At 54.5% G+C, this 20,991-nt stretch overlaps 2 protein-coding genes across 2 annotated transcripts; one reads left to right on the top strand and one right to left on the bottom strand.

The window, feature by feature from the left end:
- The first annotated feature begins 828 nt into the window (after positions 1 to 828).
- GLTP (glycolipid transfer protein) lies at positions 829 to 12,631 on the top strand. The gene is made up of 5 exons (XM_056859677.1): positions 829 to 931; positions 9,640 to 9,701; positions 10,276 to 10,409; positions 10,946 to 11,096; positions 12,449 to 12,631. Exons 1-5 carry the CDS (start codon positions 829 to 831, stop codon positions 12,629 to 12,631), a joined length of 633 nt encoding a protein of 210 aa, XP_056715655.1.
- Positions 12,632 to 14,607: 1,976 nt separating this feature from the next.
- LOC130485976 (collagen alpha-1(I) chain-like) lies at positions 14,608 to 18,036 on the bottom strand. The gene is made up of 2 exons (XM_056859117.1): positions 18,002 to 18,036; positions 14,608 to 15,526 (listed from the first exon to the last, which is right to left on the bottom strand). The coding sequence occupies exons 1-2, from the start codon at positions 18,034 to 18,036 to the stop codon at positions 14,608 to 14,610; spliced, it is 954 nt and encodes a 317-aa protein (XP_056715095.1).
- Positions 18,037 to 20,991: the final 2,955 nt, after the last annotated feature.

Genomic DNA, 20,991 nt, shown 5'->3' with positions numbered 1-20,991 from the left:
GTCGTACAGGCGCGCACAAACACCCCCCCAGTAAGAGGAGTGCAGCGGTGGCATCGGCTTCCTCGGAAGTGGCGAGCTCCCCCTCGCTGGCAGTCTTCAAGCAGAGGCTAGGCAGGGGTTGGACTAGATGGCCTCTACGGTCCCGTCCAGCTCCATGATGCGGGGGTTCTACGCCCGCGAAGCTGCCCGCGGCTGAGTCAGACCCCGGGTCTCCCAAGGCGAGCATTGCCGACTCTGCCCGGCAGCGTCTCCCCGGGCTCTCCCTAGACCAGTGGTTCCCAACCTTTTTTTGACCAGGGACCACTAGGACTTTTTTGTTCGGTGCAGGGAGAGACCCCAAGGTTCAAAATAAAAATTCCGAGAATTTGAAAATAAACTTTAATCATAACTGTTAGCTAAACATTAAGCTTAGAATAATATTTGAATATATATTTTTATAATAGAGAACTTTTAATTGAAAATATTAATTTATTATGGGTTTATAACTTTGTTTCGCGGACCTTAATTTAGTTCTCGCGGACGCCTGGGGGTCCGCGGACCCCTGGTTGGGAACCAGTGCCCTAGACGGAGATGCTGCGGGGGTGGAGGCGGCCACCTCCCGCGCGCCCGGAGAGGCTCCGCCGCCGCCGCCGTCTCGGGCGCTCTGCACAGGCTCGTCGGGGCCTGGGCGGGGCTGGGGCCGCCGCTCCCTCCCCCGGGCGGGGCCCCGCCGGCCGGCCGGCCTTTTGCCGGCGCCGGAGAGCCGCCGCCTCCGCCCGTCCGGCCCGCGCGCAGCACCCAGCCGCCCTGGCCGCCCTGGGCGCCGCCGGCCCGTCGGGGCGCTCCGCCATGGCGCTGCTGCTGGAGTCCGAGTTCCGCGCGCTGCCGGCCGACAAGCAGGTGGAGACGCAGCCCTTCCTCGAGGCCGTCGCCCACCTGCCGCCCTTCTTCGGTGAGAGCGCGCTCGGCCCGCAGCCCCGACAACGCCCCGGCCAGGCAGGACGGGATTCGGACGCGGCCGAGCGGCTGGCCGGCGCGGGCGGGGAGCGGCTCGCTTCCAACCCGGCGCGTCGGGCTTCCCGGGGCGGGAACGCCGGCAGGGTGGGCCTGCGATTCGCTGCTCTCGACGCGCCCCCGTCCCCATCCCCATCCCCATCCTCAGAACTCAACCAGAAGCCCCCCCCCCGCCCCCCGCCGACGCGGCCCCGGGGCATCTGGAGAGTGGCCGACCCGAGGCCAACCCTCTCGTGCAGCAATGGCCTTAGACCGCCAGTCGGTCCTGCTGGAAACCCCCCCCCCGCGCCCCCGCGCCCCCAAGTCTGAGTTGCGAAGAAGGAGCCCCTGCATGCCCATGCCCCCTCGACCAGCTTGGGGGCAACTCCCTTTGCGCCCTGCCAGAGCTGCTCCCCACCTTCTTTCAGACTCTTGCTGGGCTGTGTGTGGCCAGATAGTCCTGACCCTGTCTGTGGTCCACATTAGGTGTTGTGTGTGGGGGGGTGAGTGGTGGCCATTCTGGATCAGCCCATCTGGCGCTGGGCTGGGGTCCGGTGGGTGGATTTGACAGGCCAGGAAATTGGCGTTGGAGCAGCCTTCCCCCCAGATGTGGAAAGGTCCTTGGAAATAGGTGACCGGAAGAGATCAGGCCCTCCCCACCCTGGGAGCTCATTTCTCCCACTGCCTCAGTTCCCCATTTGTAAAAAGGAGATAACTAGCAAATAATCAGAGCAGCCGGGAGGAAATCTGCAGGACGGTGCAGCAGGAAGTATTGCAATCGTAACTAGTGAGAGTCTCACCCATGTTGCAGGGTTTGTGTGTGTGTGTGTGAGAGAGAGAGAGAGAGAGAGAGAGATTTTCTCCTGGAGCCTCTTTGCTCCAGCCCCACACAGGCCTCAGTGTGGTTTGGGGGCAGTGCCCAGGCCTGGTGCCCTTTGCTTGCCTAGCCTTACCCTCCAGGTGCGTGTGGCAGGGTGTGGCTTTGCTCCAAAGCCCCTGGTTGCATTTCCTGTTAAGGGACAGCCTCCCGTGCCAGTGAAAGGCATATAGTACCAGCTGGGGGAACTGCAAAATCAAGCCCGACTTGTGACTTCCTTCGCTGTGCCCCTTGCATTCATTCCCAGATGCTCGAGGGCTGGTTATATTGTCTGAAAGCTGCAAGGTCCTTCTGCACACAGTCAGAGACCTCCCGGCGCCAGGTTGCAGCTTTCCTTGCTCAGGCAGGACTGTTTGCATTAGGCCTTGTTCTTTCACTTCTTGGCAGCTGCCCCCTTAGCATGACTGCTGGGCGTGAATGGCTTTCAGCATGCCCCTTGAACCAGAGAAGAGGCCCAAGTGTAATTCTTCTACATGCAAAACCCAAGTGGGGTCCTTACTAAAGAGCCCCTGTCTTCACTCCCACCGTGGGCTGGATTTCTGGAGCCCGACTTTGCAGGGGCTCAGGGTGTCTTTTCCACTTGTGCTGTGCAGGGCTGCGTGCGAAACCTGCACTCTGGAGAGCTCCGCCTGTGTGGCTGTTGTGCTGGCAGAAGAAGCGAGGGAGGGGCCGTGGCTCAGTGGCAGAGCCTCTGCTTGGCATGCAGAAGGTCCCAGGTTCAGTCCCTGGCATCTCCAAGTAAAGGGATTAGGCAAGTAGGTGATGTGAAAGGCTTATGCTGGCCAATGGCCGTAACAAATGTTAATATAGTAGATGTGAAAGACTCTTTTCTGTCTGAGACCCTGGAGAGCTGCTGCCAGTCAGGGTACACAGTACTGACTTTGATGGACTGAGGGGGGTCTGGTTCAGTATAAGGCAGCTTCATGTGTTCATGTGAGTGTGACCATTTCGCAGGGTTGTAGCATGGGATTCTGCGCCCATGCAGGGTTGCACTGGGAAGCATTTTGCCCCCCAGTCTTGAGTTGGGCCTCTGCAGGGGAGAGTGCTTGCTTCCAGGGCTCCGGAGTGTACTTCTGAGCATTTGCAAAGTGCATTTTCTTTGCCCTTGAGAAATTGTCCCCTTCTTTTACTCTGGACCTATTTTTGTTTCACAGCTGACTAGCTGGATGGCTTCTCTTCCACCCGTGCATGAAGGGTTTTCACCTTGACAAGAGGCTGTGGGTGGTGGATCCCTCAATGGGTTTTTGTCTAGGAAAAATCTCTGTGGTGGGGTCAGCCAGTAAACTGAGCCCTTCAGCAAATGTGTGCCAACGGAAGAGCCGGGCCAAGCAATGGAAATGCAGCATCTCAGAAACGAGATAGCCGCTTTGTCAAATAAGGAGCGCACTTTCATAATGGATGTAACGGGACTCCGGCCCCTCCTGGACACCTTGGATGGAATTTGGCTGTGTGTCACCTTCTCCCTATACTGGTACGGGAGAAGAAGAGCTGTCAGTCTTTTTTTAAAAAGTAGAAACATTTAAGTTTTGGCGAGAGTAAGGAGATAAACACTATCTTGGCTCAGTTTGCGGTGGAGTCTGTTCACCCTGTCTGGTAGTGATCAAGGCAAGATTGCCTCTGTGCATGTACAGAGGATACCCTTGTGCCTGGTGGGTAATGACCACCAGTCCCCCACTTACCTGGAATGCAAGTAAGGACTTCCAGGTGGGCCTGCACGCCTTCTAAAGGCAGGCCCTGGCCTTCAAAGATCAGAGATGCCACGGAGGACCCAGTGCTGGGGATAATTCCTGACGGGCAGCACAAGAGTCCAGGGGCACCTGGTAGCCTCCCAACATCCGTTCCAGCTCGGGCTCTTGTGAGTCGGCGCTCCCTTCATCAGATGCACCTGTGGGGAAGGCAGCTGCCTTTGTGCCCTACCTGTGGGCTGCCCCAAGGTAGCTGCCCAACCAGGGGAATAAGAATTCTGATCTAGGGGGACCTGCGGACCAATCTGGCACGGCTCCTCTGATGTTCTTAGGACCAGGGTGATCGGTTACCTTAAGCAGCAGCCTCTCTTTTCTCCCCCTCTCCCTGAGGTAGCTGTATCAGCAAAACGGAACCTCCATGCTCAGAGACAGTCTACCACTGCAAACCAGGCCAGGCCTGTGAGACTGCCCCTCCCTCCTGTTTTTGGGAGCAGAGTGCTGAGCTAGAGGATCCTTTGCTGCGATTCCGTTCGCTCAAGCACCGTTGGCAGTGCCCGGGGGCACCTTGTTCTGGCGGCAGCCACAACGCTAGTCATGAGAGAAATTTTGCCATGGGAACTTGTTGTCTTTTGCTCCATTTTCTGACCTGAAGGCAAGGAAATGGAGCTGAGTGCGAGGTGCACCACAGATGGGGTTTGTGCCTCCTGGGAAAAGAGATGCTTATGACCTTAAGCAGATGATGAGAGGGAGGGTATCTGGGCCATCTTCTGGGCATGGAGTAGGGGTCACTGGGGTGTGTATGGTGAGGGAGGTGGCTGTGAATTTCCTGCATTGTGCAGGGGGTTGGACTAGATAACCCTGGTGGTCCCATCCAACTCTATGATTCTATGCTATGCCCCTCAGCCACAGACACCCGAGGCAGATTGGAGGCCTCTGTCCCTGTGAGATCTGCCCCCTCTTCCCCAGCAGCCTTCTCAAACCCTGGGCCAGGGTACTTCCCCAGTGGGGTGACAACGTTTACATGGGGTTGACCTCAGATTGCAGTTTCATCTCAGCATCTAAAAACGGGCAGGCCGGTTCTGTGCAGCACACGGGAAGGGAAGCTTCCAGAGGGCTTCTTCCAGATCCTTCTGGGCTGCTCACACTCTGCCTTTCTCTACGGCAGGACACCCTCCCCCAGGAGCGATGTGCATAAATGCCCCATGGCTCTTGCCCCAGAATTCTCCTTTGGTCTAGATAAGAGGGCGAAATTTGGACCACTGTAAAAACTGTGTGAAACTTTTCATGCAGCTTCTGATATATATGGCAAGTGAAGGTTTTCTGACTTCATAAGCTGTTTTTCCAAAGCTCTACGTAGGGGGTATTCTTTAAGCAGCCCCATAAAACAGAACACCCTCCCTCCGCCCCCATTCTAATTAGAATTAGTAACTGGCTGTTGGTTTTCAGGTGTCGAGGGGGGCATCGAAGCCCGGCCAGCGCCTTGCTGTGAGTTGGCAGAAACAAGACCGAGCAAAATGGACTCTCTGGGGACCCCCTTCCCCCCTCCTCACGATCTGTCGGTTCCCAGACCGGATTCAGCATGTGCATTTGCGGATTCAGGGCTGGGCCCTTCCTTGTCTCTCTTTCCCAACAATGGGAAATGTTGCGGGGGTGGGGGGCGGCGAGCATGCAGGCGTTCCCCCCCCCCCCGGGCTCATCATACACCCTCCCTGTTTCGCCACCTCCTTTTGCAACCTGTTGAGAGAGTGGATTGCCTCACTTCAGCGATGCAATCAGTGGCAGACCCAATCCGGGATCCTGTCTGACCAGCTTGTGGGAGCAGCCGAGCCGGCGATCACACCGCTCGGGTTTGGACCTGCCAGTGCCGAGATCGGCTCTCTGCTTGTGCCTGCCTCGCCTGGCCCTGGCTGAGGTGGCGGGCGGGGGGGGGGGAGGGCTGGATCTGCGGTGACTCTTGCCCGTTCCTGGCCTGCCCTGGCCACACACCCCTGGCTCAGCGCCACTCAGATGGTTTCTTCTGCAGGCCTCTCTCTCCTCTAGCAAGCAGACCGGTTTGGGTGTGTCAGGAGGTATCCAGTGAGGTGGGTCTCTGTCCGGCTCCTGTCACACGGAGTCCCCGCTGCAGGAGCCACGAGTACGTTGCTTCCGGGTCCTCCTGTCCCAACACATGGTCACTCCAGTAGCGGAGCCCTGGGCTGGAAGGCTGGGCGGCTGCTCGTGTTTCCTGCTTGGCCGGTGTCCTTCAGTACCTGAATGGGGCTTCTTTAAGGAGGTTTTCCCCATGACTGGCAGCTGGCCGCTGACTTTGGCACACATCTCTGCTGCCAGAGAGCCAGGCCGGCATTCAGCGCGGGAAGCGGGGGGCTGGCTCTGCAGGCATGGCTGTTTCCAACACATGCTTTGCTCAGGGTTTTAATGGCTGCCTTGCAGGATCAGGCAAAGGGAGGGGAAGGGAAGGGAAGGATTCCGCCTGTCCCTGATTCAGTTTGAGGTGGCTTCATGTGTGTTTCACAGACCCTGGTGTATGAACACATGAAGTTGCCTTATACTGAATCAGACCCTCAGTCCATCAAAGTCAGTATTGTCTACTCAGACCGGCAGCGGCTCTCCGGGGTCTCAGGCAGGGGTCTTTCCCATCACCTACTTGCCTAGTCCCTCTAACTGGAGATGCCGCGGATTGAACCTGGGACCTTGTGCATGCCAAGCAGATGCTCTACCGCTGAGTTGTGGCACCTCTCCATGGGTCTCCAGGGTCTCCAGGAGAGGTCTTTCACATCACCTACCTGCCTAGTCCCTTTAACTGGAGATGCCGGGGATTGAACCTGGGACCTTCTGCATGGATATGGATTGAAAAAGACTGGGAGCTTGGAGATTGGCTGGTGATGGGGTGTGAGTGGGGCTGGTCTGGGTTGGATGTTCCACAGGGTGTGTTCCACCACAGCACAGCGTCTGCAAAGCCCAGAGGAAGGTCCCCCACCCCTGCATTGGAGAGGAGAACCCTCCCCTCCCCCCGCTGATTCTGTCACTGAAGAACAGGCTTCCAGAAGACAATCGCCAGCCCTGTTTTGTTCCCAGGTCCACAATATCGGCTATTATGCTAGGAAACGTGTTCCAGTCGTTCCACTGCACAAAGGCCGCTTTGAGGGCCCGGAGCAAAACTGCTTCTTGTGGGCATTTCTGTCATTGGATGACCTGGCATTTAGCGAAACTCGGAGCTTTTAAAACATTCTCGAAGGACCTGATAGCTTTGTGGGCTGCAGTAAGCTGTGGAGGAGGGGGAGGTGGGGAACAGTGGAACTCCTGTCTGTTAGAAACTCTTCAAGCCTGAGAGTATTTCTGCAGCACTCAGAGATACTCCTGTCGGGGCTGGCATTTGAAGAGTGAGAAGGCCTCCTTTGTGTTTGGGAGAGGGGCTGAAAAAGACATGCCAGGCACACACTTGTACGCCCAGTGAGCAGAGTACCAGCCCCAAGACCAGTGGGAGAAGAGACAGCAGGCACACTCCCCTTCATCCTTTCTCATGAACGGTGGGAAGGGACTATGGCTCTCTGGAATAGCCTCTGCTTTGCATGCATTTAATCCCCGGCATCTCCACCTGTCAGCAATGCTGATTCTACGACCATAGGCAAATCATGAGAGGGAGGGCATCTTGGGCATCTTCTGGGCGTGAAGTAGCCCAGCATACTGTTGGGGGGGAGGGGTCTGTAGTGTCTGTTCTCCTTGCTGCTGAAAGCTTTGGGGCATGAATGAGTTACACAAACCAGCCATTAGAAAACACAACATGAAGAGCGAGGGAGGAAGAGCAGGGGGGGGATATTCTAGCCTCTCCTGACACATATTTAAATTTAATCTGCTCTGCCCTGTGAACCCTTGGAGGGGGTTTGCCATCTTCTGGGCATGGAGTAGGGGTCACTGAGGGTGTGGGAGGGGGAGGTAGTTGTGAATTTTCTGCACTGTGCAGGGGATTGGACTAGATGTCCCTGGTGGTCCCTTCCAACTCTGATTCTATGTGTGACATAATTTTATTTTCAGTGAGGGGCCATGCCAAGTGGTAGATCCTCTGCTTGGCATGCAGAAGGTCCCAGGTTTTAATCCCCAGCATCTCCAGTTAAAGGGACCAGGCAGGAGGTAACGTGAAAGACCTCTGCTTGAGACCCTGGAGAGTGGCTGCCAGTCTGGGTAGAAAATACTGGCCTTGATGGACCAAGGGTCTGATTCAGCATAAGGCAGCTTCATCTAGACATTAGGAAGAATTTTCTAACAGAGCGGTTCCTCAGTGGAACAGGCTTCCTCAGGAGGTGGTAAGTGCTCCTTCCCTGGAGGTTTTTAAGCAGAGGCTAGATGGCCACCTGTCAGCAACGCTGATTCTATGACCATAGGCAAATCATGAGAGGGAGGGCATCTTGGGCATCTTCTGGGCGTGAAGTACGGGTCACTGGGTGTGTGTGGGGGAGGTAGTTGTGAATTTCCTGCACTGTGCAGGGGATTGGACTAGATGTCCCTGGTGGTCCCTTCCAACTCTATGATTCTATGTGTGACATAATTTTATTTTCAGGGAGGGGCCATGCCAAGTGGTAGATCCTCTGCTTGACATGCAGAAGATCCTAGGTTTTAATCCCCAGCATCTCCAGTTAAAAGGACTAGGTAGTAGGTGATCTGAAAGACCTCAGCCTGAGATCAGCCTGAGACCCTGGAGAGCTGCTTCCAGTCAATACTGGCCTTGATCGGCCAACGGACTGATTCAGCATGAGCAGCTTTATGTGTGTGAACACACACACACACACTCACTCACTCATCTTTGAGCACCTGCTAAAATTATTTTGTGGTTAACGTTTGTATTTTTAAACCACATCTGCTCAGCTACTTTGGGAGCTGGTAGTTTTGGCAGAGAAGCAGCCGGGTAAAAAATGTGGGCTGCTTTGAGGAGGCTGGGGTAGAGTCGGCATATCAATTTTCCAGGGCATATAATCTTCTGTGGGCTGTCTTATCATCCTGCCCTCCTTGCATTGAGTTTCTTCCTTCATCATGCTGGTGCACCTTCCTTTCTTGCAAACGCGGAAGCTGGTGCACAGTTGCCACGCCAGTTTTATTGTCTCCCCCACCTGACGTTGCCATGCTCCTGCAGTGTCACTGAAGCTGTGAGAAGATGCCTGGCCAAAGGTCATTCAGGGACACTCCATGGTGGAAGGTGGATCCATACCCTGCTCTCTGCTATTCCTCCTGCCACAACATGCTTGTTCATAAGAACTTAAGAAAGGCCCCTGCTGGATCAGACCCAGGCCCATCAAGTCCAGCAGTCTGTTCACACAGCGGCCAACCAGGTGCCTCTAGGAAGCCCACAAACAAGGCGACTGCAGCAGCATTGTCCTGCCTGTGTTCCACAGCACCTAATATAACAGGCCTGCTCCTCTGATACTGGAGAGAACAGGTGTGCATCATGATTAGTATTCCATTTTGACTAGTAGCCATGGGTAGCCCTCTCCTCCATGAACATGTCCACTTCCCGCTTAAAGCCTTCCAAGTTGGCAGCCATCACCACATCCTGGGGCAGGGAGTTCCACAGTTTAACTATGCGTTGTGTGAAGAAATTCTTCCTTTTATCTGTTTTGAATCTCTCACCCTCCAGCTTCAGCAGATGACCCCATGTTCTAGTATTATGGGAGAGGGAGAAAAACTTCTCCCTGTCCACTCTCTCCAAACCATGCATAATTTTATAAGCCTCTATCATGTCTCCCCTCAGCCGCCTTCTTTCCAAGCTAAAAAGCCCTGAGCATTTAAACTGCTCCTCATAGGGCAGCTGCTCTTGTCCCCTAATCTTCATCATCGACCTGCTCCAAGTGGTGCTGCTCAGAAACTCAGATCAATAGCAGCGATGAGGCCACTGTCAGGGGAGAAGCCCCCTCCCTGGGCTCCCTACTGTACTGAAGCCAGGGTAGGTGGGTACATCAGTGTGTCCAGGGAACCCCCGGAGGTCAGCAAGGGTGCAATCCCCTGTGCGCATGCACCAGTCCAGCCCAAATTGGGTCCTGCCATTGGCCTGTAATGGGGGAGGGGCTAATGTTCAGGGGGCTGCCCTGATCCCAGATTGGCCCTCTTCTCTTCCAGATTGCTTGGGGACCCCGATCGTGTATGCTCCTGTCAAAGCCGATCTCACCGGGAACATTAAGGTAGGTGAGCTCCGGTGCCTTTGGGAATTGGGTGGTGGGTGATGGGGAGACCGTGGTCTCGGCTTCATAACCCAAGTGTGGGAAGGGGTTGTGTTCCTCTTGGAGGCTGGTGCCCAAAGATGCCGTGGCCACCTTCCCTGACAATTGGTGGTGGGTCTGTGACGTTGTGAAGAAGCTGGTTTCTATATACCAACTTTCTTTACCACTTAAGGAAGAATAAAACCGGCTTCCCTTCCCCTCCCCACAGCAGACACCCTGTGAGCTGACAGCTGTGCCTAGCCCAAGGGCACCCAGCTGGCCTCGTGTGCAGGAGCGGGGATTAGCCTCCGCTGCTCATGTGGAGGAGGAGTGTGGGAATCAAACCCGGTTCTCTAGATCAAAGTCAGCCGCTCTTAACCGCTGGCTCTCAAAGGGCCTGGCAAGGCCTCTGAAGAATTTGGGTGCCGGATGGGAGGTGGGAGGGGTCAGGACAGTAGATCTGGCCACGGGGAGACTCTTGCTCCCTCTCCATGGCTTAAAGAACAGGCTTAAAGAACAGTTTTAGGTCCAACTGCTCTGGCTGGTTCCATTTCAGAAAATCCGAGCTGTTTATGAGTCCAACCCAACCAAGTTCAAAACGCTGCAGAACATCTTGGAGGTGGAGAAGGAGATGTACGGCTCAGCCTGGCCAAAGGTCGGGGCCACTTTGGCACTCATGTGGCTGAAAAGGTGATTTTGAGGCCTCCCTTGGCTTGTTTGGTGGGGAAGGTAAAAATGGGAAGTTCCAGGGGTGTGCAGAGCTTACTGATCTGGACAGACGTCCCCTCGTACCTGAAGCACGGCCAAGAGGGAGCCAGGCCAGTAGGTGTCGGTGGGATGCCGCAGGTTAGGTGTTGCTGGAGGGGGAGGCTCTCTCTGGAAAACACCTCTGGATGGAAGCCGGCTGGAGATGGTCGGTGGCTCTTCCGCGCTTCCCAGGCTCACGGCTCGCTGGCTGTTCAGCTTAGAGGGGAGAAGCGAGACTCAGGAGGCCGGCTTTCCCCGGGCCCTGCTGTCATCCGTTGCAGGGGAGTGTCATTCCAGGTGGAGGCCCCTCGGCCTTTTCTTCCCCCTCGGAGGGGTCGAGGCTGCGGCAGTCTGTGCCTAGATTTCAGAAGCGAGCCCTGAGGGCCGGGGGCTTTGGCATGCTGTGCGGTGGGCCTGGTTTATGTTCCCCGTGCACAGTCTGACCTTAATCTCTCTCCCCCCCCCCCCATTTTATGCAGGGGCCTGAAGTTCATCCAGGTGTTAATGCAGAGCCTCTGTGACGGCGAGAGGGACGAAGACCACCCGAATCTCATCCGGGTTAACGCCACCAAAGCCTACGAACTGGCCCTGCAGAAGTACCATGGCTGGATCCTCCAGAAGCTCTTCTTGGTGAGTCCCCAGGAAGGGCAGTGCTGAGGCAGGCCTGGGGGCTGGTGGGTGGGATTTGCAGCCCTTACCCCTCCAGTGGCTGCCCCAGCTATCAAGGACGTGTGTAGGTAAAGGCTCAGTGGCACTGGCCAAGTGACCTCAACCCTTTTGAGCCTTTCAAATTCTGACAAAACGTGGTGGGCACAACAGAATGGTTGCCGCAAGAGGTGGAGCGAACCACAAAATGTGAGGGAGTTGAGATCATTCATACCTGCAGTGGCAATTCTTCAAAGCTCAGTTTAACAGGATACCTTTTAATCTACACTGCCAATCACAAGCCCTGCTGGGCACAAGCCCCGCCTGCCTTCCAATTTGTAAGAGTTGGTAAGCCCCAGGAAAGGAGTTGGCAGGTGCCAGTGGCAAGTGCTGATGGGTACCATGTTGTAGACTCCTGGCATGGGCTGTCCTCACTCTTTGGTAGTCCCAGAATCCCATTGCCAAGAGGCTTGTTTTCTGGCTGTCAGCGGTAACAGCAACCATCTGAGACGAGTGTTCAGTGTATGAATCTAGTTCAGATCAATGTTTACTCTGCAAGGCCAAAGTATCCTGCGTTTAAATGCTTCACTCAGTGTGTGTGTGTGTGCGCGCGCATGCGTGCACACATATGCATATAACACATGAAGTTATAGGGCTTGCATAATGTCTGAACTGTGCATGCTTGTGCTTCCTTTATGTACCTGTTCTAGTCCTGGGCAGGACTAAAGCAAAGCCCTGAAATTTTTGGTCGGCTGCCATCTCCCACCCCTTCCTCCCCATTCCTCTGACCTCCTGAGTTTTCATCCAGGATAACCCTCGCTCTGACTGAGACTTCTCAGAATGCTTCATCTTGTTCCTGCCATCCATGCGTGAACATGCACATTTACATGGCCCATACCAGTTTTAATATACTGTACAAACCCACAATTTGCCTCCCTTCTCCCTGCCGGTCTACCTGACAATTTCAGTTGAAGATCTCTAAGAACGTGTGGGGTGTTCTCTCCTTATTTAACAAGGTTTCTTTTCCAGGCACCTTATTGTCATAATTATCTTGGGGTGGGGAAGAGAATAACCCTGTTTAGTTTTGTAGCATGTTTTAGGATCTGATCCTGTGCCGACGATTTAGCAGGGCTATCCTGGCTTCACTGAGTATAAGTGATCTTGTGAATCAGCCCTCAGAGAAACGAGCAACTGGATTAACTGCTGAGCTGAATATGAGTGGCTACAAAACCAAAGTCTTGTGCTTACTCTGGATTGGGATAATCCAGAGTGAGGGGCAGGGGGGAGTCTTGTGCATGTCTCAAGGGATTCTTACTGGCTTTCCTCTCCCCCTCCAGGGCTCTGTGTATGCTCTCCCCTACAAATCGGATTTGCTGAAAGCCTTAGAGCAGGGCAAAGAAGTGAAAGAGGAGGAGACCTTGGAGAAGATCCACCATTTTCTAACAAAAGTGACACCCGTCCTAGATGCAATTTATGAGATGTACACAAAGATGAATGCTGAACTGAACTATAAGGCCTAAGCAACTCCTCCCGGTCTTGGGCAAGCAAAGAGGACGCTCGGCCTTCCGCTGTCCTTAGATGAGACCACCGAGTCACTGTCAGCCCTCGGCTGGGCCGGAATGGCCGTTCTCCAGGATTGCTTTCCCACCAAAAGAGCAGCATTGGCTTTTCCCCACGGCCTCTCTGGATCTTCCTGAAACATTTGTCCTCTCTGTTCAAGAGCCAGCGCTCAAAAACACTTTTGTAGCCTTTACCTAGTAAATTTATTTAAGACCTGTCTTGGGAAAGAAGGGGTGCTTTGTGACTACGCTTAGTGAACGGGCACCGTATTCTTGCCTTAATCTATTTTTCCAGGAAGAAAGGATGTGTCTTCCTCTAACCTCTGTATATTTGGGCTGCCTGAGATGGTCGATGCCCAACGGCCCAGTCTGGGAGCTTCTCTTTGGAGTGTTGAATGTGCACCAGCAGATCTTATCTCCAGAATTAAAGCCAGGGATGCATGGGTGTGTGCACAAGAACCAGCCTTCAGAGACTTTTCCTAAGTGGCATTTTTAACCTCATAGGAGTCCAAATGGGTCTCTCCTCTTCAGGGATAACTGACTGCCTGTCATTTTTACCCGTTCATTTTTAAAAGATACTTGTTGCTGAGATGCAAGTTAGGCCTTCAGAAGTGGTCTTCTGCCCATCGCAGCCTAACTATTTTATTTTTAGAGTAGAAATGCTGGGGGAACAAAAAAATAAAATCTAATGTGGGCATGTATATTAACTGTCTTGGAATTTCTTTGTCGAATTCACTCATAGAATCATAGAGTTGGAAGGGACCACCAGGGTCATCTAGTCCAACCCCCTGCACAATGCAGGAAATTCACAACTACCTCCCCCCACACCCCCATTGACCCCTACTCCATGCCCAGAAGATGGCCAAGATGCCCTCCCTCTCATGAACTGCCTAAGTTCATAGAATCAGCATTGCTGACAGATGGCCATCTAGCCTCTGCTTAAAAACCTCCAGGGAAGGAGAGCTCACCACCTCCCGAGGAAGCCTGTTCCACTGAGGAACCGCCCTGACTGTTAGAAAGTTCTTCCTAATGTCTAGATGGAAACTTCTGATTTAATTTCAACCCGTTGGTTCTGGTCAGGCCTTCTGGGGCAACAGAAAACAACTCGGCACCATCCTCTATATGACAGCCCTTCAAGTACATGAAGATGTTTGTAGAAAACATCAGTTTGCAAATCCCCATATGGTTTACAACACCCAGATGTCCACAACCCTCTACTTTTCTATGCAGACGTATACCTGAAGGGCTGGTAAAATCCTGTTCTCCAGTTCCTCTGGAGGGCCACCCACAAGGGCATAGAGGCCGAGCCCTTCCCCTGATGTTGCCTCCTGGCACTGGGATTCAGAGGTGGACTGTCTCTGAATGTGGAGGCTCCCTTTAACTACCATGGCTAGTAAACGTCTTCTCCGTTGATCTGACTTAAGCCGCCTATGCGTGTGGCCATCGTGTCGCCCCCTCCCTTGACCAAAACGGCTCAAGGAAACCGAAGGCTGTGCTTTTGAATCTCACCAGCAGGTGGCACTCTTGGCCACCTTGGTCTACTTTTTTTTAGGCACCCTTAAAACTTCAGGCTGGTCGTTCAGGCCGGACTCTTTTGGCCCCTTTTGCTGCTTCTTTTAACACCTTATATTCGGCCTCTCGGTCTTTGCCGGGGATTGGGGGGGGGTCGAGCCCCGGGCGGCGGCGGCAGCAGCAGCGCTTGGTTGATGCTTCGTGGTGTCCCTTTGCTGCTGATCTTTGCTGCGCCAAGCAAAGCTGGACCAAGAACCACGAACGAATACCACGTACTTTCATACCACCCACCCGGACCGATGTGCCATGCTTCCAAAGGGTGCCCACACCTATCAAATCAATTGCCGACCTCTTGAATACCCTTAATAAAATCCCTTGAGCAGATCCGGTACCCAAGAACCTCTCCTGCTGGTTGTTCCTGCTGGTCATTTCTGCTGTTCACCTTGCTCCTGCTCCCAAAAAGGCGGCGGGGCTGCTGGGGCTGGATCCTGCTGCGTTCGCCTTTCTACGCGCACCCCGACGCTGGGAAGCGTCCTTTGCCGCTCTGGCCCGGGCACCAAACCAGCGGGGTCTCTCGGCAGCCGGGGCGCAGCCACCTGGGGTGGGCCGGGGTGGGGCGCCGGCCCCCACGGGGAAGCCTGCGCGCGGGAGGCCGGGCCTGGGGTTGCCCCCTCCGGAGGGCCCGTCCTGCCCCCGCCTCCAAACGCCAGCAGCAGCAGCCCCCGGGCAGAGTTGGGCGAGCTGGGCTGGGGAAAGAGGCGCAGCTGGGGAAAGAGGGGCAACTCCGCGGCGCCAGATGCGTCCCGGGGGGGGGGGGACCGCTCCGGCGGCGCGTGGGCCGGGCGTCGGTCCGCCGCAAGGCTGCAGCCAGCCCCGCGTGGGTGCCCAAGGCAGGCCCGGGGGCGGGTGGCACCTGCGAGCAGGGGGGCTTCTGGCGCCAGGCTGCCTCCGCCCTGAGCGGGGAGGGGAGAGCGGCGCCCCCCACCCCAGCCCACCCCACCCCGCGCCGGGCTTGGGCGAGCGAGCGAGCGGTCTCCCCGCGCTCCCTGCCCGGCCACGGGTGCTGGGGTTGGCAGGCGGCGTTTCCGCGCCTGGCGGGGCGCAGAGGTGCAGTGGCTGCCCACCCCCCCGGGCCAATGAGCGCAGCCCCCTTCCCCCGCGCCCCTGGGGAGCGGCTCTCCTCTGCTGCCCACGGGGGCTTTGCCGCCTCCTGGGAGTCCGGCCGGGCGCGGCGCTTGTCCGGCGATGGCTGGCAGCTTCGCCAGCGGCTGGCTCGGGCGGTCCGGGGATTGGCTTCCTAGGGACGGGGCTGCTGCCTGGTGCCCGGGGATGCCTTCGGAAGAACTGGGGCAAGGGACAGCCTAAGGACCAGCTGGGAGCCGCTCGCTCTGTGCTGTGGAGGGGGTCACGCTTCTGACCTTCAGGTAAGCGCAAGTAGCCTTCCAGGTCCTAGATTTGGGGGGGGGGGAGAGAGAGAAGGGGCCCTGGCTGCTGGAGGAAAGGCAGGCGGGGACAGCAGAAGTTGAGTGCAGCAAGTCAACCTGTTCCCTGTGGGGTGGAGGCATCTCAAGTGGGACGTTTTGCATGCCGGAGCCCTTTTGGGACCAGCCCAGCGTCCCTGCTGAGGGAACCTCGGGAGGCGCAGAGTGGGCAGGTGGCCGGGCTGCTGCAGAAGAGCCGGGTTCGGCTTTTGCTGCTGGGCCTGTGGAGGATTGACCCAGTGGAAGTGGGGTCTTGGCACCCTCCCGGTGCCTGTCTGTCTAGCAGCACAGACAGAAGTACAAATGGCAAGCCAGGAAGTCCCCGATTCAAATCTTGCCTCAACCTGACAGGGTGGTGTACCCCTCTGCCTCCCCCTGGGAGCAGAGAGGGGACAGCTCTGGCCTCCCTTGCCCCGTTCTTCCTGGATGACTTCAACATGGTGGTTTCAAACTGAAAGCTAAAAAAAGAGAGAGAGAGAACTACCTAAAAAGCGTAATACTGTTGTAAATGAAGACTTGCCCTGAGAGCCTATGAAGGGTGGTCACGTCCACTCCCATTCCCCCTTTGCTGAACTGTATCTGTATTACCCCGTGTGTGTGTGTGTGTGTATGTCAAGTCGCCTCCAACTCCTGGCGACCCTATGAATCAGTGTCCTCCAATATGTCCTATCTGTGACAGCCTCGCTCAGGTCTTGCAAACTGAGGGCCGCGCCTTCTTTTATTTCCCCTGTATCTGCAGTTTATTGTGACTTTGGCCCAGCTCAGAGCCCAGCATACTGTTGGGGGGGGGGGGCGTCTGTAGTGTCTGTTCTCCTTGCTGCTGAAAGCTTTGGGGCATGAATGAGTTACACAAACCAGCCATTAGAAAACACAACATAAAGTGCCTGGGGAGGGAGCGAGGGCAGGGGGGGATATTCTAGCCTCTCCTGACACATATTTAAATTTAATCTGCTCTGCCCTGTGAACCCTTGGAGGGGGTTTGCCATCTTCTGGGCATGGAGTAGGGGTCACTGGGGGTGTGGGAGGGGGAGGTAGTTGTGAGTTTCCTGCATTGTGCAGGGGGTTGGGCTAGATGACCCTGGTGGTCCCTTCCAACTCTATGGTTCTATGAACAACAGCCCTGTGAGGCAGGATGCTGTTTTGGAGAGTGAGAAGCTGTGGTTGAGAGAGAGACAGAGGAGGCCAGTGGAAAGCACAGTTGGGACTTGAGCCCCAGTGGCCCCGATCCAAGCCCAGCTCCGGGCAATGGGCCCAACGGAGGTCCTTTGTCCTCGGAGAGAGCCGCTATTGAGAGTGCTTAGAGCAGGGAGGCAGCGACTGGAATCCCTGTGTACCTTTCCTTGCATTCCTCAGGGTTTGAACAAGGATTAAGGCTGGCTGAGCCCCTGGGGGGAAGGGCTCTCCAGTTGGGCCGGGCCTGAGGTTTGGGCTGCTTCTCCCTCCAGTGACCCTCGGGCCTGACGTCGCTACGGCTGCCTAGGAACCCTCCTGCTTCAGTTAGCCGGACAGAACCGCTTCCCTTCCTGAGGTCTCTGCTCTGCAGAGTTAATCTCTTCCCTTTGCAGGAGGTGCACACATGTGCGCATAGTCTCACTCGTAAGCAAGTGCTGCGTGAGCCTTTTCTCTTCTGTTGTGAGCCCGGGACTTGCAAAGAAACCAGAGCTGGGAACAGGCGCAACAAGGGGGGAATCTGTTGCTCCCAAAACGATTCTGGTCCTTTGATCCTGGGGGTGCTTTTTCAGTCCTGGGCACGTGACTGGTGATGCCTTGTGACACGCAGAGTGTAAACTCTCAGAGTCCATGAAGACTAGATTGGACTAGAAGACCCTGGTGGTCCCTTCCAACTCTATGATTCTATGATGATTTTTAATTGCACACATGAAGCTGCCTTATAATGAATGAGACCACCAGCCCATCAAGGTTGGCACTGTCTACTCAGACTGGCAAAGGGCTCTCCAGGGTCTCAGGCAGGGGTCTTTCCCATCACCTACTGCCTGGTCCTTTTAACTGGAGATGGCAGGGAATGAACCTGGGACCTTCCACATACCAAGCAGATGCTCCACGGACCCTCCCCTGGCCAAGTACTTATAACTTGTTGATCCTTCACATTGTATTGGTCTTGAAATATGAAAAATCAACAAAAAATCAATTTTGACACCCGTTGTTTTCCATATCCTCACCAGGCTGAAGGGGCCGGCATGACAAAAGGCAGGGTCCATTGGTGGGGGCATCCGCAGCGGCCTGGATTACGGGGCTTCCTGCTCGCCCAGCAGTTGTAGCAGAGCATCAGCTATATGCCCGGCATACCCCCTGTTCAGATGTCAACTTGGCCACAAACCATTTGGGGGCCAAGCTGCTGTCCCTCAGCTCCATGTTTGCAACCTTGGCCTACCATACAGGGTTGTTTCAGAGAGGCACTTTGAAATAGATACAGTGTCTGTACCACGGAGTTGCTGAATATCTTGGGCTGTGGCTCCAGAAGGATCCTGCCTCTGGCCAGTCTGGTCTTCCCCAAGCTTGTGATGGTGGGGATGTTCTTTTTCTCTGAATTAGAATGAGCAACTCCCTTCACCCTATTATTGAGAGAGCCTGAAAGTAAGAATTACCTGCTCTTAGAGGAACCCAACACCATGCTTTCTGCACAAGTTATTGTTCTGAATGGAAGGAAGGTGGCCCAGAATACTGACTCTTGCAGAGAGACAATGGACACACTCCTCTGAGGACAGGCAGTACTCTTATGTTTCCGCATTGGTTCCAACAGATGTTCCAGTATCATCCAATAAAGAGGCACAGCAAAATCTCACACCCGATAGAAACAGATTGGCAAGAGCAATGTCAGATGTGAACTATGCCAAGATACAGGGACGGCCACCCTGTCTGGGGACAGGCAATGCTCCTACTTCCACCCAGTCTCATCCCTATTGGAGAAGAAGAAGAGTTGGCTTTTATATGTTCACTTTTTCTGCCACTTAAGGGAGAATCAAACCGGCTTACAATCTCCTTGCCTTCCCCTCCCGACAACAGACACCTTGTGAGGTAGGTGGGGCTGAGAGAGCTCTAAGAGAGCTGTGACTAGCCCAAGGTCACCCAGCCGGCTTCATGTGGAGTGGGGAAACCAACCCAGTTCTCCAGATTAGCATCAGCTGCTCATGTGGAGGAGTGGGGAATCAAACCTGGTTCTCCAGATCAGACGCCATCACTCCACCCAGTAGAAGGAACAGTACCTCGTACAGAGACACTGTAGAATCCTTCTCTGTGTATTGGCGCTTTTGGGTCCAGTCGTTGTTTGGGAATTCCTGGGCTTGTCCAGCCGCTTGTGAGCTGCCCAGCTGCACCTTCTGGCCCGAGGTGGTCTGGCTGGGGTCCCTGGTGGGTCCAGCCGAGCAGCAGCTGCTCCCTGCATTCTGGGCATCCACCTTCCCCTCTTCAGTCTCACACACAGACGCACACACATATCGCCCCCCCCAGCTCTGGTGTCCCAGGGCCGGAACAGAAGGCGTCTCTGTGTGGAATCCGGGCTGGGCTTCAGGCCATCGCTCATATTTCCACACCTGTGAAATTCTACACACTGCTTAAGAAAAGGGGATGGCTGGGAGGGGTTGGGGAGGGGAGTGAGAACAGGGCCCAGGCCGAGCTGATTGGGGCAGGCCCCCTCCCAAGGCTGTCCGGCCCACCTCCAGGGCGGGCAGGGCAACTCCAGCTGCCAATGGTCATCAAGTGGATGGACTTCAGTCCCCTCATCAGGGAGCCCTCCCTCCTGGCCTCCTCCGCCCGTCGCTTGCCCCAGAAAGAATTCCTTTGGGCAAAGGTGTAGAAGGGATGCCCACCCCCTGGGGAATGCCGTCGTTTGCCTCGCCTGCATTGGTGATGCTCTGCAGCAAAGGGTGTGAGCAGGAAAGAGTCCCTTTTGGATCTTGCTTTGTTGTGGTGGTTTTGGGCAACCAGCTCTCTGCATTGTGCAGGGGGTTGGACTAGATGACCCTGGTGGTCCTTTCCAACTCTATGATTCTATGATTCTCAGTCTCTGCCTTGGCTGCCACTCTCAGCTTGGGAGGTGCTCAACACAGTCTTTGTAGATTGATGTATTATTATTATTATTATTATTATATTCATTATAACTACTTAATTGTGGATAAAATTTAAACAACATATGCTTGAAAATATGTTGTATATATTTACAGTATGCAGAGGAATTATCATCATCTGATGCTAAGATTCTTACCTAAAAATCTTCAGCTATATATTCTGAGTGAATAAAACCTTGTCTTAAAAGCATTTCACTCATTACAAAAGAAAATATTTAATAGGTGTTTTTTCAGCGCTCCCCAAAATTTCCATTTTTTTTCCTGTTGAATAATTTGAAAAAGACCCCCTTCCTGTCAATTCCTGGATTTCTCCCATTATTTTCTGGGTTTCCACATTTCTATCTTGATGTCTGGCCTGCAGTCGGAGGGGCTAGAGACAGAGCATTTGCTTTGCATGCAGAAGGTCTCAGGTTCAAACTACTTAAAACAGAATTATTCAGTAGGGCGTTTTTGTAAAGGTGATAGGGCTGTAGCATACCAGAGCAGTTCAAGAGACATTTCAAGGAAAGGGATTTCTCTGAGGACTCTACTGCTGTGTATGCTATGTGTTATCTGTTGCTGTATGCATTATCCTGACCTCGGTGCCTTATATTACTGCTTCAGTAATAACATTTATTGCTTGTGGCACAGGTCATGTTTAATGCTGATGCTTTCTTTCAGACTTCTGCGATCCCAGTCCTGTTACACTGTTTATGTCCCATCCTATTGATAGCATTGGTTTGCACTGTGAGCCAGTGTGGTGTAGTGGTTAAGAGTGGTGGTTTGGAGCGGTGGACTCTGATCTGGAGAACCGAGCTTGATTTCCCACTCTTCCACATGAGTGGCGGAGGCTAATCTGGTGAACTGGATTTGTTTCCCCACTCTTCCACATGAAGCCAGCTGGGTGACCTTGGGCTAGTCACAGCTCTCTTAGAGCTCTCTTAGCCCCACCTACCTCACAGGGTGTCTGTTGTGGGGAGGGGAAGGAAAGGTGATTGTAAGCCGGTTTGAGTCTTCCTTAAGTGGTAGAGAAAGTCGGCATATAAAAACCAACTCTTCTTCTTCATTGGGTAATCTGCCTTGAGTGTCAGAGAGAAAGGCAGACTACAAATAACGTCAATAATAAAAGGACTGGGGAGGAGGGGATGTGAAGGGACTGGCAATACAGTCACTGAGGAACTGGTGGGCCTTTTCTTCTCACTTGGTATTCCAGAGAGACTTGGAATAGCTCAGGAATAATACAGACAATGGTTCCATCCTGTAA

The sequence above is a fragment of the Euleptes europaea genome, chromosome 13 (assembly GCF_029931775.1).
Source record: "Euleptes europaea isolate rEulEur1 chromosome 13, rEulEur1.hap1, whole genome shotgun sequence".
NCBI lineage: Eukaryota > Metazoa > Chordata > Lepidosauria > Squamata > Sphaerodactylidae > Euleptes > Euleptes europaea.
This window is presented reverse-complemented; position numbering and strand designations above follow the sequence as displayed.

Bases quoted from the DNA above. Each gene is read 5' to 3' on its own strand.
- LOC130485976 (XM_056859117.1), bottom strand. From the start codon at position 18,036: ATGGAGCTGAGGGACAGCAGCTTGGCCCCCAAATG. The intron at 15,527-18,001 runs GTTTGTGGCCAA...CCCTTGCCCCAG, and splicing joins AGCAGCTTGGCCCCCAAATG to TTCTTCCGAAGGCATCCCCG.
- GLTP (XM_056859677.1), top strand. From the start codon at position 829: ATGGCGCTGCTGCTGGAGTCCGAGTTCCGCGCGCTGCCGGCCGACAAG. The intron at 9,702-10,275 runs GTAGGTGAGCTC...GTTCCATTTCAG, and splicing joins ATCTCACCGGGAACATTAAG to AAAATCCGAGCTGTTTATGA. The intron at 10,410-10,945 runs GTGATTTTGAGG...CATTTTATGCAG, and splicing joins GCACTCATGTGGCTGAAAAG to GGGCCTGAAGTTCATCCAGG.